General features: G+C 41.3%; 1 protein-coding gene across 1 annotated transcript in view; it reads left to right on the forward strand.

Moving 5' to 3' along the window:
• Positions 1 to 13,651, forward strand: part of GRK3 (G protein-coupled receptor kinase 3) — a 168,588-nt gene that overhangs the window by 120,025 nt on the left and 34,912 nt on the right. The window contains exons 10-13 of the mRNA XM_035256379.3: positions 3,706 to 3,784; positions 5,753 to 5,883; positions 8,053 to 8,147; positions 12,558 to 12,665. Coding sequence (XP_035112270.1) covers positions 3,706 to 3,784; positions 5,753 to 5,883; positions 8,053 to 8,147; positions 12,558 to 12,665 — 413 coding nt within the window. The remainder of the gene's footprint in view (positions 1 to 3,705; positions 3,785 to 5,752; positions 5,884 to 8,052; positions 8,148 to 12,557; positions 12,666 to 13,651) is intronic.

Consider the following 13,651-nt stretch of genomic DNA (forward strand, 5'->3'; position numbering starts at 1 on the left):
TCCCAGCTACTCGGGAGGCTGAGGCAGGAGAATCGCTTGAACCTGGGAGACAGGTTGCAGTGAGCCGAGATCACACTGCCGCACACCAGCCTGAGTAACAGAGGGGGACCTTGTCTCAAAATATATAATGAAAAATAAAAAATAAAGCTCATGTCGCATCTTAATAACATAATATCTTAAGGAGGCTTTATCCTTTTGCTGCTTTCTGAGGGTTATCATTAGAAGGATCATATACAGTCATGTTCAGAAATCCTCTTTGGAAGGGTCCACCTGCCCCTGGGGTGAAGCAGGTGCCGTTGCTGGCTCAAGCTGGGAAAGACCCTGGCTTTACCCACTTCAGGGTCTGCCTGCTTCTCTGCTCTGCAGATGACTTGCTCACCAGATCAGGAACAAGAATGTGTGGGGAGTCCCATAAAGGAAGGAGTGTGATATTTGGAGCAGAACAACCCAGCCACCCTCAGAAGGCTCATAGAGAGGTCTGGTGACATGTAGCTGGGTGGGTTCCAAGCAGGATGGAGCTTGGAACCAACTGGAAAGGCCACAAGGCTTTGATGGTAAAAGGATAGCACCTATTATTTTACTAATTTAGAGCAAAATAAATCTTGAAATCAGTAAATAATAATACCATCTCAACAAAACCCTAAGGAAAACTAACCACAAAATGAATTTTGTAATTCATCTTGGAGTAATTTTCTCCGGAAGATTTATGGAAATTGAATTCAAATTTATGAATCATTAGTATAGAAGAATTTTTTTTTTTTTTGAGATGGAGTTTTGCTCTTGTTGCCCAGGCTGGAGTGCAGTGGCATGATCTCAGCTCACCACAACCTCTGCCTCCTGGGGATTCAAGCAATTCTCTTGCCTCAGCCTCCCAAGTCGCTGGGATTACAGGTGCCTGCCACCACACCCAGCTAATTTTTTGCATTTTTAGTAGAGGCAGGATTTTGCCATATTGGCCAGGCTGATCTTTAACTTCTGACCTCAGGTGTCCACCTGCTTTGGCCTCCCAAAGTGCTGGGATTACAGGTGCGTTAACTCAGAATTATCCATATATCTTAATAGGCTTTACCAGTGCAAATTCTGTTTACAGATTTGGTTGAAATTTGAACATTTTCTTTGGAACTTAATAAGTTTTTGTGTTGGTTAAAAAAGAGAGGATATAGATCATCTAGGCCATTTTAAAAATGGAATCAGTTTAGTGACAAGTATACACTGTGTATAAGGAATCTAAGTGGATTTCATAGATAAAATAGATCTAAAGAGAGCTAATAGATCTAGCATAGCACTGATGAGCTTTCATAAGGGAATACACACATCACTGGCACCCAGATCAGGAGATGGAAAGTTACCAGTATTCTAGAAATCTCTTTATGTCCCTCTCAGCCACTAACCCCACGCCCAACTTAGCTACTGTCCAGATTTCTAACAGCGTAACGTAGCTTTGTGAATTGTGTTTGAACTTTATAAATGTGCTCTTTTGTGTCTGGCTTCCCTCACTCCATGCCACTTATGAGATTGATCTGTGGTGTTGCCCATGGCAGTAACTCCCTCCTGGAGCTGTGTGGCAGAGGTCAGAAAGGCCAGGTGTGGCTGGGGCCAGGGCTAGCTTGTTGGCTCTATTTTGTACAGCCCATGACCTAAGAATGGCTTTTACATTTTTAAAGGATTATAAAGAAAATAAGCAAAGAAGAATAGATGACAGAGACTGTTTGTGGCCAAAAAATTGGTAAATATTTACTCTTTAGCCCTTTGCAGAAAACATTTGCTGATCTATGCTCCTATAGTATTCTAGTGTATAAATATACCAAACTACGCTTAAGTTATCCATTCTATTGTTGGTAGACATTGGGGTTATTTCCTGACTTGTGCTCTGTTGAATGATGCTGTTTTGTACATTCTTGTGCAGGTATCTGGGTGCACATAAGTACAGATTGCTGTTAGGTGTCTACCTGGGAGTGAAATCACTGAGTCAGAAAGTTTGCAAGTGACACTCAGCCTTGGTAGATACCACCTAATGGGTTGCTAAAGTGGTTGCACCATTTACTGTTACACTTTCAGCGACCATATACGAAAATTCTATTCACTCTATATCTTCCCAACACTCAGTATCATCAGTGTTTTTCATTTTAGCTGTTCTCGTGGGTTTTAGGGATAGCATGTTGTAGTTTTAATTTGCATTACTTTGGAGACATCAAGGTTGAGCATCTGTTTGTTTGCTTGTGGGCTATTTGGTATCCTCTTACGTGAAGTGGCTTTTTTTTTTTTTTTTGCCTTTTTTTTGTGGGGGTGGTTGGTTGACGTTTTTAAGTTGATTTTTTAAAAGTTCTTTATAGATTCTAGATATGAGTCCTTTGTGTATTTACTGGCTGTGTATATTTTCTCCCATCCTGTGGCTTGTCTTTTTACTGCCTTAACGGTATCCTCTGATGAACAGAAGTTCTTAATTTTATTTTAGTCTAATTTATTAACGTTTTTATTTTACTGCCATTTGTGACCTAAGAAATCTTTACTTACCCTAAGATCACGAAGATACTCTCTTTTGTTTTCTTCTGGAAGCTTTGTCATCTTATCTTTTACACTTAGATCTACATCAGTTGGAAGTGGCTTTAGTGTATGGTGTGAGGTAGGGGTCAAGGTTCATATTTTATTGTACAGATGTTCAGTTGCTCCAGCACCATTGATTTAATAGGCCATTCTTTCCACAGTCCCTGTAGTATCACCTTAATAACAAATCAAGTGACCATTTATGTTTGGGTCTATTTTGGATTCCCTTTTCCATTTCATTGGTTTACTTGTCTGTCCTTGGGCTAATACATTGTCTGAATACTGTTGCTTTCGAATAAATCTTAATATCTTGTCCTATACATTTTCCAGCTTTGTATTCAAGAATATTGGAACTTTTCTTGACTGTTTTCATTTACATATATTTTAGAGTCCAGCTTGTCAATTTTCATTTCAATTAAGGTTGCATGACATCAATAGATTAATTAGGGGAACACTGAAATCTTTACAATTGAGTTATTCAATCCTTGATCATGATAATAGTTTTCCACTTTCAAAAGCTAATTTAATTCCATTTTTATTCTTAATGTTTCAAAACAACACAAATAACATTTCCCCTATTCCATCAACTTCAGAGGCAGAGATTGAAATGGATATTTGAATAGCCAGAACCAAAATGTTGACCAGCAAAAAAGCTGGCAAGATAGTGATATGTTTCTGTATCTAGCATTTTGAAGAGAAGATAATTAGGATAGAGACATGATGGAATCCAAGTGAGAAAGGACCTTCAAGGTCATCTGTTCCAAATATTAATGTTGTGTCTCTATGCATTTTATTATGTAACCGGCTCCATTTTACTGTGACTTTTAAAATTACCATGTAGTTGTTGGTGCTCAATGCATGGGGTAGCGGTTTGAATAAAAACCCACAGCATGTATTGTATATTACAAAATAGGAAGAAGAGAGGCTTTTGAAGGTTGTCACCACAAAGAAATGGTAAATGTGTGAAGTGATGGCTACACTGACTACCCTGATTAGATCATTATATAACACAGATATGTGTCAAAACATCAAACTGTACACCATGAAGATGTATAATTGCAACATAGCAATTAAAAAATATATAGCATGGTGTTTGGTGATAGATGTGCTTTCTAGGCAGCTTGTGCTCTTCTTATAAACCTTTTTATTTTTTCACTCTAGGACTGTCCTTTCATTGTATGTATGACCTATGCCTTCCATACCCCAGATAAACTCTGCTTCATCCTGGATCTGATGAACGGTAAGCAAAACTTGGAAAGTCTGAATACCTTGAACGACTTTGCCATGATGTTAAATCTTAGCATGCATTAAATCTAGGCATACTGGCAATGTGGGTCTTTTAGGTAATTAGGTTCCCTCTGAAATTTGAAGAAATCTTTTACCCTTTAATCTTCAGTGAAAATTCATTTTTAAATTTTGACTGCGATGTCCTTCTGGGCCTCCCAGTTGCTTCCTAAGAAGTTGGATTTTCTAGAAAAGATTTCGTAAAATACTTACAGTGAAACTTGATTTTCTGGAATGCAGCTGGCCTAGATCTTTAATTAGCTATTTCCTGGCCCTCAACTTTTAGGAATGAAATACCTCATAAGAATATAGGCCAAAGATAGAAATGTATTTTAAAACCAACTTTGAAGGACTGACTTTGGGCCAAGTACAGATTTTAGCCTAGTCTTCTGCACCTTCTGAATCTGCAGTACTGTACATTGATCTTTTAAACTGTGGATGATGATTTTGAAAATGCTGGAAAACGTTCAGCTGGAAAAGCAGCTTTCTGATACTAGAAAGTGTCGTAGTATATATCTAAAGTATTTTTAGTAATAACTGAAATAAAAAGGCGTATAATTCACAACTCACATGCCTAGTTGTTTTTTTTTTAAGTTCACTTGAAGTTTTATTATGTTTTGAGTGTTTGATTTAAAATCAGATCTACCCCAAAACATGAAGGAATTTCAAAGACATAATAATGAGCAAAAGAAGCCAGACACAGCAGCATCCACCTTAGGCGACCCTGCTTATGTGACTGTCAAAACAGGCAAAACTAATGGATGGGGAGAGAGGGCTGAAGAGTGATCTTTGTGTGACTGGGGCTAGAGGATAAGGTCTTGACTGAAAGGGCATAGTGGTGGGTGAGGTTTTGGGAAGCTGGGCATCTTTTCCATCTTGATATGGTAGTGGTATAATAGAGAAATATGTGTATGGAGAGAGAAGTATGCTTGCAAAAGCAAGTGTAATAAAGTTGGACACCCCTGCTTGTTTTTATAAATCAATAGCGGTTTTTTCTCTGTGTTTTATTAAATCATTCCCTTACCCTGTTGATGGCATTCTCCATCTCTGTAATTTGAGGCCATCTGATTATTTCCTTTCTCCAGCATTTTATTATGAAAAATTTCAAGCAAATAGCAACATTGAAAGAATTTTCTTGGGATATCCACCACCTGGATTTTTTTATTAGTTAAAATTTTACTGTATTTGTTTTGTCAAGTATCTGCCTACATGATCAGTTTTGTTGCTATTGTTATTGAGATGGAGTCTGTGTCACCCAGGCTAGAGTGCAGTGGCACAGTCTTGGCTCACTACAATCTCCACCTTTCAGGTTCAAGTAATTCTGCCTCAGCCTTCCACGTAGCTGGGGTTACAGGCGTGCACCCCCATATCTGGCTAATTTTTGTATTTTTAGTAGAGACAGGGTTTCACCATGTTGGCCAGGCTGGTCTCGAACTCCTAACCTCAAGTGATCCACCCACCTTGGTCTCTCAAAGTACTGGGATTACAGTGTGAGCCACCATGCCCGGCCTAGTTTTTTGTTTGTTTTTTGGGTTTTTGTGTGTGTGTCTATCCATACAGCCAGTTGCTAAACTGTCTGTTGGATCACTCCATGGGTTGATTCTTTTATCAGGGTTTAAGTAATCAAAGCAGATTAGCTAGTCCCAGCTTCTGATGGCAGAACCATGAGCTGAGCTGCCAGCCTGAGAATGGTGGCTTGGTTTTGCCATCTTGTCCTTCCTGTCAGCGCATTTAAGTCTTCTCCCCTTTAAATTTTCTCTATGATGTTTAAGTTGTTGCTAAGCTACAGGAATCAAAGATAGGTATATAGGCAAAGCAGAAGCAGTTTCCCTTTTTCTCCTGAGCCCTGACTATGTAGGATAACAATGATTTTTGTTTCCTTTAAGTTGACATGCTTTGAAGTAAGTTCTGAATCTGCTTCCAGGGGGCGATTTGCACTACCACCTTTCACAGCACGGGGTGTTCTCTGAGAAGGAGATGCGGTTTTATGCCACGGAGATCATTCTGGGTCTGGAACACATGCACAATCGATTTGTTGTTTACAGAGACTTGAAGGTGAGGACAGTTGACAGACTCATTCTGCACAGTAGGTATTGTGCGAATGGTCCTGTAGAAGTCCCCTTCTCTTTCAAAGAGTCCTGACGTTTCCCTCTTAGCCCTCATCTCAGCCCTGATGAAGTCATTAGCTACGTGACATTGGTCTCCTCTAGACCAGACTCTGCGGGTACGGAGCGCATGTCTGTCCCTGTCATCATTATAACTCTGGTGCCCACTACAGTGCCTGGTGGTGCAGTTGTAAGTCAAACATTTTAGTTGATCAGATAATGAAAAGCAGTTTAGGAGCCCTTGTGCTGCCGCCCATTTCATAATTAATTATAACTCAATTAATGTTCACTAAGCAACTGATTTGGTCGTGGCTCTGTAAAGGTCTGGAAATGGACAGTGATGAATAAGCAAAGAACATATATTTTGTGGGGCTTAGAAGCTGGCGAACCAAGACACAGAATGCTGAGTCATAACTCCTCTGAGGCAAGGCCCATCAGTGAATAGTGGATTGCCAACCAGCCTGTGGAATTTCTCCCAAAGGCCACCCTCAGAACTTCACATTTTTTTGAGATTGCATCAAAAATCATTGATAGAGTTTTAGATCCTTGACCTGTGTAACCTCCAACTGCTGTGCCTGGTTTCTGTTCTCGTCCTCTGTAAGAGGTCACTCGGCTTGAAAGCAATAAAATAGGAGTATTCTGAGTTTTTCCATCCCAGAACGCGGTGCTTGGTCCTAGGTTTTACGCATGGAAGGGAGCTACAGGCTGGCTCAGCACGTCCATGGTGACACTCACCTAGTCGTATGGCCAGCAACCTGCAGGCAGGCGTGGAGAGAAAGGGACCTTGACAAATTAAAGAAATGACTGTGCAAACCTAGAAATGCATAAATAGTAATAAGAAAAATGAAAGGAGTGACAATTTGACAATAGGCAAGAAGAGTGGAGGAGAATGTGTTTGCCTCCCATTTCAGGTGCCTTCTTGAATGCACCCACAGTGGCCAACTGAAATGTACAGATTATGTTCTTTCCTCTAGGGACCCGAGGTGCCGTGATTGGCTTTTGAAGGTTACTTTCTAAGATACTATAAAAATTGTATTTTATTTCCGAAAATGTTTTTTTTTTTTTTACAAAATACTTTGTGAATTTTAAACCTTTCCATAAGGTTACAGAATTATTAGTATTCCCTTAGTTTTCCTATAAGCATAAAGAAGAAAAATGTATTTTTATTGAATTAGAAACAACTAGACAATAGCTGGCACATGACATTTTATTTCCTTGTGTGAGCTTTGCAGAAGAATAAAATCCATGCTGAAGGCCCATGAAGGGCTATTGTAATACATTCTAATTTAAATCAATAACTGGTTTCTAGTCATCTTTATGCTTTATTTTTATTTTCTAAGCTATTTGGTAGGCAGTGGTATTATTTAATTTCCATTCAAACTTAATTCTAGTCACTCATGATTATTCATGCTTCAGTTTTATAATAGCATGCCATTTATTTTTATTTCAAGCAAAATAATAGTTGATCGCCAGCAGAAAAATATTATGAAGATGACTATGATTCAATGCATATCAGAAAGACGAGATTTATTTTTCATGATTATGATGACTAAATGTAATCTTCATGGATACATTTCATCAGAGTTGTGGTCAAAATTACATCTGGTCATTTGGTAGGGCCCTATATTAACGATGTACTAATGACCAGAAATGACATTTATCGGGATTAGTGTGGCACTGTGGAATATTTTGATTTTCTTAGGTCAGTGCTGATCCATTCTTGAAAGCTTCCTCTCTTAGGAATCCTTGCAGTTCACAGAAGCCCAGAGGCTGGTGGACTCACTTCCCACCCTTGCGAGGCAGTGCTGCCCTGGCTGCACTGCAGTTCGTGGTAAAGTGAAAGGACACGCTTTTAACGCCGATGAACTGAGGTCCCCCCATTCCTGTGTTACCTGCCCCGTGTTTCATTTTCTAGTGAATGGAATCCTTCGCCTTTATCATTCCCACTTTGCTGCTGAAGTTAATGGAAAAGTATTATTTTCTGTATCATGCCCTACATGGATGTATAAAGCTGTAATTTGTGTTTAGGAAAAAACTGTGATAAAGCATCTGCACTTAAGGTTCTCAAAGCCCCCATGGCATTTGGGACACTCCTAAAGATCATTCTCTTTCTGTTCAGCCAGCAAATATCCTCTTGGATGAATATGGACACGCGAGGATATCAGATCTTGGTCTTGCTTGCGATTTTTCCAAAAAGAAGCCTCATGCTAGCGTGTAAGTAGTGCATCGACTTCGGTTCACCATCCTTTATCTCAGGCCCCTTCAAAGGCTTGGCCCATTGTCACCCCATTTCTCTTGCCAGTGGTGATTTTCAATATGTCAGGAAGATCCAACATCACAGGTTGTGGGAAAGGAGATAAGAGCGGGGTGTCTGTGGGGAGTGGGAATTAACCCACAGTGTAGGTGAACCTGCCCAGGCGCCGGGGTGGTCTCTCAGAAACAGTCAGGACCTCAGCAAGAAACCAGAATCCCTGCAGCCTGTGTGACCTAAAATTCAGTCAGTTACTTAATCTGTAAGTAATGGTAGTAATAAACCGCTGAACATCATCCTGAGGATACGTGAAAGAGACTGCGCCCAAAAAGGCACAGAGGCAGCCGCGTGGATGTGGCCAAGGGAGGTCCTCGGGGCCAAGTTTCTGTCTTTATCTACTTTTCCTTCTTTTTCAAAAAGGTTGTTCTTTTTTTTTCCCTCCTGAAGGGAAATTAGGAATAGTTCTCTCTCTCTCTCTCTTTTTTTTTTTTTTTTTTAATTAAAGAAACAAACCATCCACTTGCAGTTTAGGCGTTCACAGCGGGTCATATGGTTAGACTTGGGTCTCGCACCCGTCCTCTGCGTGATCACCCAGAGGGAACTCTTGAGGCCACAGCCCTCAGTCAACACCTGACACCTGGGGGGCAGCAGAATGCTTCTGGGGGTGGCCGTGCTTGATCAGTGCAAGTTGGCCCTGACCTGAGGATTTCTCTCTGTACCCAGGGTTGTTAAAAAGACGGCAGGACCGTAGGACAGTTCTCCCGGGGCTCTGCAGAAATACCATGGAACGGGCACTGGTTTTCATTTCTGTTTCTTTGGGAGGCGATGATCTGGGTGGAAACTATGAACATATGTACAGTTTGTGGAAAAGCAGACAACTTTTGCCTTGTCTTTTTAAATGTCTCCTTCGCACTGAATCTTTTAAAATTATGTTTTATTGTACATCTTGAACTAACATTCATCTTTGTGTTGAATGGTCTTGAAAAAAAACTCCCAGTGGTCTGAATCCAGGCATCTGTGCAGAAGATAAACCACAGATCCTTCTCTTTGCGTAACTAGAAGTAAAGTGGCTCTGAACTGCAATGCTTTATGAAGGACTGCATTAAATCAAAATTGCCTTCTAAAGCCCTGATCAAATGTTAATAGTGAGTAGCACCGTTTCTGTACACATATTTCTCTTTTTCTACAGAATCTGGGATATGGTGATAAAAGCATTAGCATTTTGCTAGCACTTTACAATTATTAGGTCAGAACCTGTGGTCGTATAAGCTTCTCTCAGGGATTTCATCAGATTCTTCTAAGAGAGTCATTTGAATTTTTAATGCCACAGCTATTTGGTATGCTAATTTGTTCCGTTTAGTATAGCCACAACTAAATATGAATCCAAGAGTTCATAAGAAATAATCTTCCAGAGGAATTAATTTTCAGATATAGAGTTACTTATTTCCTAACAGGACTTAGCCCACTTTTTGCTATAATTCACATGTCAGCTCTGATGAACGGTGGGCTGTTCTTTTGCCTGCTCTGCAAAGCACAGTATTTGAACAACTTCTGTAAAGAGGTAGGGCTGAGAAGGTTGGTTTCCATGTTTAAATAATGATCAGGAAGGAGGCCACTACTTTAAAAAGGGAAATGTACAATAACATTTAACATTTTTTATTTTTTCAAGACCGAGTCTTGCTCTGTCTCCAAGGCTGGAGTACAGTGGCATGATCATGGCTCACTACAGCCTCTACCTCCTGGGCCCAGGCAATCCTCCCACCTCAGCCTCCCAGGTAGCAGGGACCACAGTCATGTACCCCCACATTCAGCAATTTAAAAAAAAATTTATAGAGATGGGGTCTCCCTATGTTACCCAATCTGGTCTTCAACTCCTGGACTCAAGTGATCCTCCCACTTTGGCCTCTAAAAGTGCCCTGTCAAAAATCTTGTAATTTTAAATAAAGGAGGCATTTTGTGGTTAAGAGCAAAGATTCTGGAACCAACAGATCTGGGTTTGGGTTCTTCTTCCTAGTTGTGTAAGCCTCGTTTTTCTCTTCTGTGAAGAGGAGAGGACAATGATATTTATCTCCTGTGATAATTGTGAGGGTTAAGTTAACTAAATGATTCAGCAAGTCTTTATTTAATATTTGCTGCGTGCCAGCTGCTGGCGATGCCATGGTAAGACAGGGCTGACCCCTGACCTCCTGGAACTAGCAGCCTCAAGAACTTGTCCCCTGAGTGACCAGCATATGGAGTGGTGGCAGTATCAGCAGCATTCACTGTGTCACTCACTGAATATCAGCTGTCCCAGGCATGCGTAAGGCACCCTCATGGAAACCCCGGAAATTATAGCAATCACTATCCAATTTTTGTGGTGTGGAAATTGAGGTTCAGAGAAATTAAGTAACTTGAACCAGGTCACGTGGCTGATATGCCATGGGGCTAGACTTACAATCCAGTTCTGTCTGATTCCAAAGCCTGTAATCTTTACACTGTGTGAATGAGCTCCCTGAGGCTTTGGAATGATCTGTCCAGTACAAGACGAGATCTTTAGCCACAGTTTCACCCTGAACTTAGTTTCTCAGATCTTCTCCAAGCTGCAGATGTGATTCTCAGACTTCATCTAGCGGCTGGCCCATCTCCAAAGTAGGATTGTAGCTGAGGTTTTATGATTTGCGCTTAGACTTGGTCCATTTAATGGAAGAATCATCAATTATTGTAAACTAGAAGTGAACTGTGAAGGAGCCATGAAAAATCAAAGGGAAACTTTTGGAGTTGCACAGATTGTCAGTGACTAATTTGAGTTCTAGCTTATTTTATCTAAGAACACAAAGCTGTGTCTCATGTCACAGCATCTTAAAACGGCCAAGTGTTCATCCAGTATTAATAGTAGAGCAGATCTTTAGCAGAATGCATCAGGAAGCATTAGCAGTGCCCTATAGGCAGAATCAGTAAACCTGGTGGCAGGCAGTCCAGGCTTGAGTTTTAGTGATATCCCGTGTAAGCATGAGGGACTGACGGTCTGCATTCATATATCTTATTTATCCTTGTAGTTGTCTTTCCATCCCAGAACTGTGATTTGCTCCTGATAAATACAGGCTAAAAGGCCACGGAAAAGGACTTTCTCCAACTCTGAAATTAAACCTTCCCAGAAAATGGCTTGGATGCCCCTCATAGAAATCTCCAATGCTCTCATGGTGTGGCCTGGTGACCTTACACTGTCATGGGTTTCAGCTGATTGAGCTTTCCAGAGTGCTGGGTTTGCCCTGATGGACCAACGCCCATTTTCACTGTTTGATACAACTCTCAAAATGCACCTCTTAGAGAGTACCAGTCCCAGTGATGACCCAGGCTCGTTAGTGATCCAGGATCAGTTATCTGAGTAGATTCCCACTGTTGCTGAGCATAAGCAAGTTAAAAATTCTTGTACTACGATAAGCATGGTCCCCAACACGAATCGAGTTGCTCCTGTATGTGAGCCCGTGACATACGTGCAGTGCTCACAGCAACCCTGAGAGGTAGAGATGTTATCTTATTACCCATTGTACTGAGGAAAAAAATGAAACGTGGATGAAGGGGCTGTAGGGCATACAGATAACGGCTTTTGCTGGGGCCCTTTCAGGCTACACCTTGGAAAGTTCCCCACGGGCTGCCTGGCGCTTCCTGCTGCAGCCGGGCCAGCTTAGCCTTTCAAGGAGAGGTGGAGAGTCCCAGAGTGGGAGGGGCTTTCGAGTTGCAGATGGTGCAGACGATCCATGAAATGGTTGTCCTCTCAAGTGATTTTTCTCAGTTTCCTGAAAATCATCTTCAGTTTGCTTAGTGCCGAGTCCTTTGACCTTCTGCAGCTTGTGAAACCTGACATGTGATTTCTCCATCGTGTGTACTACTGGGCTCATGTTCCTCCTTGTTCCCCATGCCCCTGGGGTCTGTTGCTGACCATGATCAAGCTGAGTCGATGCCCCTTCAAGCTCAGATCCTCAGCACAATAGGTGGCACCACACAGGGGTGGATGTCTCCATGCCTTCAAGGTCCACAGCACTGCAGCGTCCGTTTCCCCACCTCACCTGACCCCACACACCTGCATCGCAAGAGCTGAAACGGCAGGAGAACCTGTGCTCTTCATAGCTGGAGTAGAGAAGGACTAATGAGATTCCGAACTTGCATTTTACATATTTATTTCACATGCTTATTTATGTTAATCCATATACGAGTGAAGGCAGAAAAGATCATTTTCCCACTGGATGTTGAGTTTGCGGTGAGGCACAATTGTCCCTTCTCCTGTGTTTACAGCTGCTGCCATCTAATGAATGACACGCAGACCTTGGGGCACTGTTAGTGTTTTCTGAAATGGGCATGCTCTGATAACTGCCTGTACACTGTCTTCTCCCTAGTGGCACCCATGGGTACATGGCTCCGGAGGTGCTGCAGAAGGGGACGGCCTACGACAGCAGTGCCGACTGGTTCTCCCTGGGCTGTATGCTTTTCAAACTTCTGAGAGGGTGAGTGAAATGCATCCTTTTAGTGCTGTCCTCATGGCAGCAGGAACTTGGACGAACATTGAAAATATGTAGAAACGACTAGATTCTAATGATATTTCAAATGACACAGTGATCTTTAAGCCACATGCTAATCTGGAAGACTCTGCCTTAGAAGAGTGAAAGCTGCTTCCCCATAAGCTGCTGGATAAAAGCTTATGGCTTTGTATTTTTATTCTATACTATGTAGGAATCAAAATTCTTTTAAACCTAAAATTAGACTGCTTTGAATTATTTCCATGGGTAAGTCACATTGTAGGAATAAGTATTGTTTTGAAATGTAGGTAATTTTAAAAGGTAGAATAATTTCTTCCCTAGAAATTAGTTATTCATAATCTTGGGGGCTTACAGAATTTTGAGAGTTACAAAAAGAAAAAAAAAAGGTTGAAAACCCAAAGTTAACCTATTTGATTGTATTTGTTTTTAGACAGGGTCTCTCTCTGTTGCCCTGGTGCAGTGCAGTGGCACAAACATGGCTCCCTGCAGCTAGACCTCCTGGGCTCAAGCAATCCTTCCACCTCAGCCCCCTGAGTAGCTGGGACTACAGGCATTCACCCCCACACCTGGATAAGTTTTTAGCTTTTTTCAGAGATGAGGTCTTACCACATGTTGCCCAGGCTGGTCTCGAACTCCTGGCCTTAAGCCATCCTCCCATCTCAGCCTGCCAAAGAGCTGGGATTATAGGCCTAAGCCACCATACATAACCAGTAAATCCATTTTAAAAGCTTGCATTTACTGGGAAAAACGCTGAAATTCCTGTGTGTTTTAAAGCTAGTAGTGTACTTGGCCCTTGCTCTGAACTACCAAAGACGATGAAATAAAGTAGAACAGTTGGTGAGAGGAAGGCACTTTCAAAATGTGTTCTCATATTAAACACTCAACAATTATACTACTGTTTCCATTAATTCTTTTAGCTACTTTTAGTGGAAAGCTTCAGTTAAATTTTTTTA

Source organism: Callithrix jacchus, chromosome 1, assembly GCF_049354715.1.
Source record: "Callithrix jacchus isolate 240 chromosome 1, calJac240_pri, whole genome shotgun sequence".
Classification (NCBI taxonomy): Eukaryota; Metazoa; Chordata; class Mammalia; order Primates; family Cebidae; genus Callithrix; species Callithrix jacchus.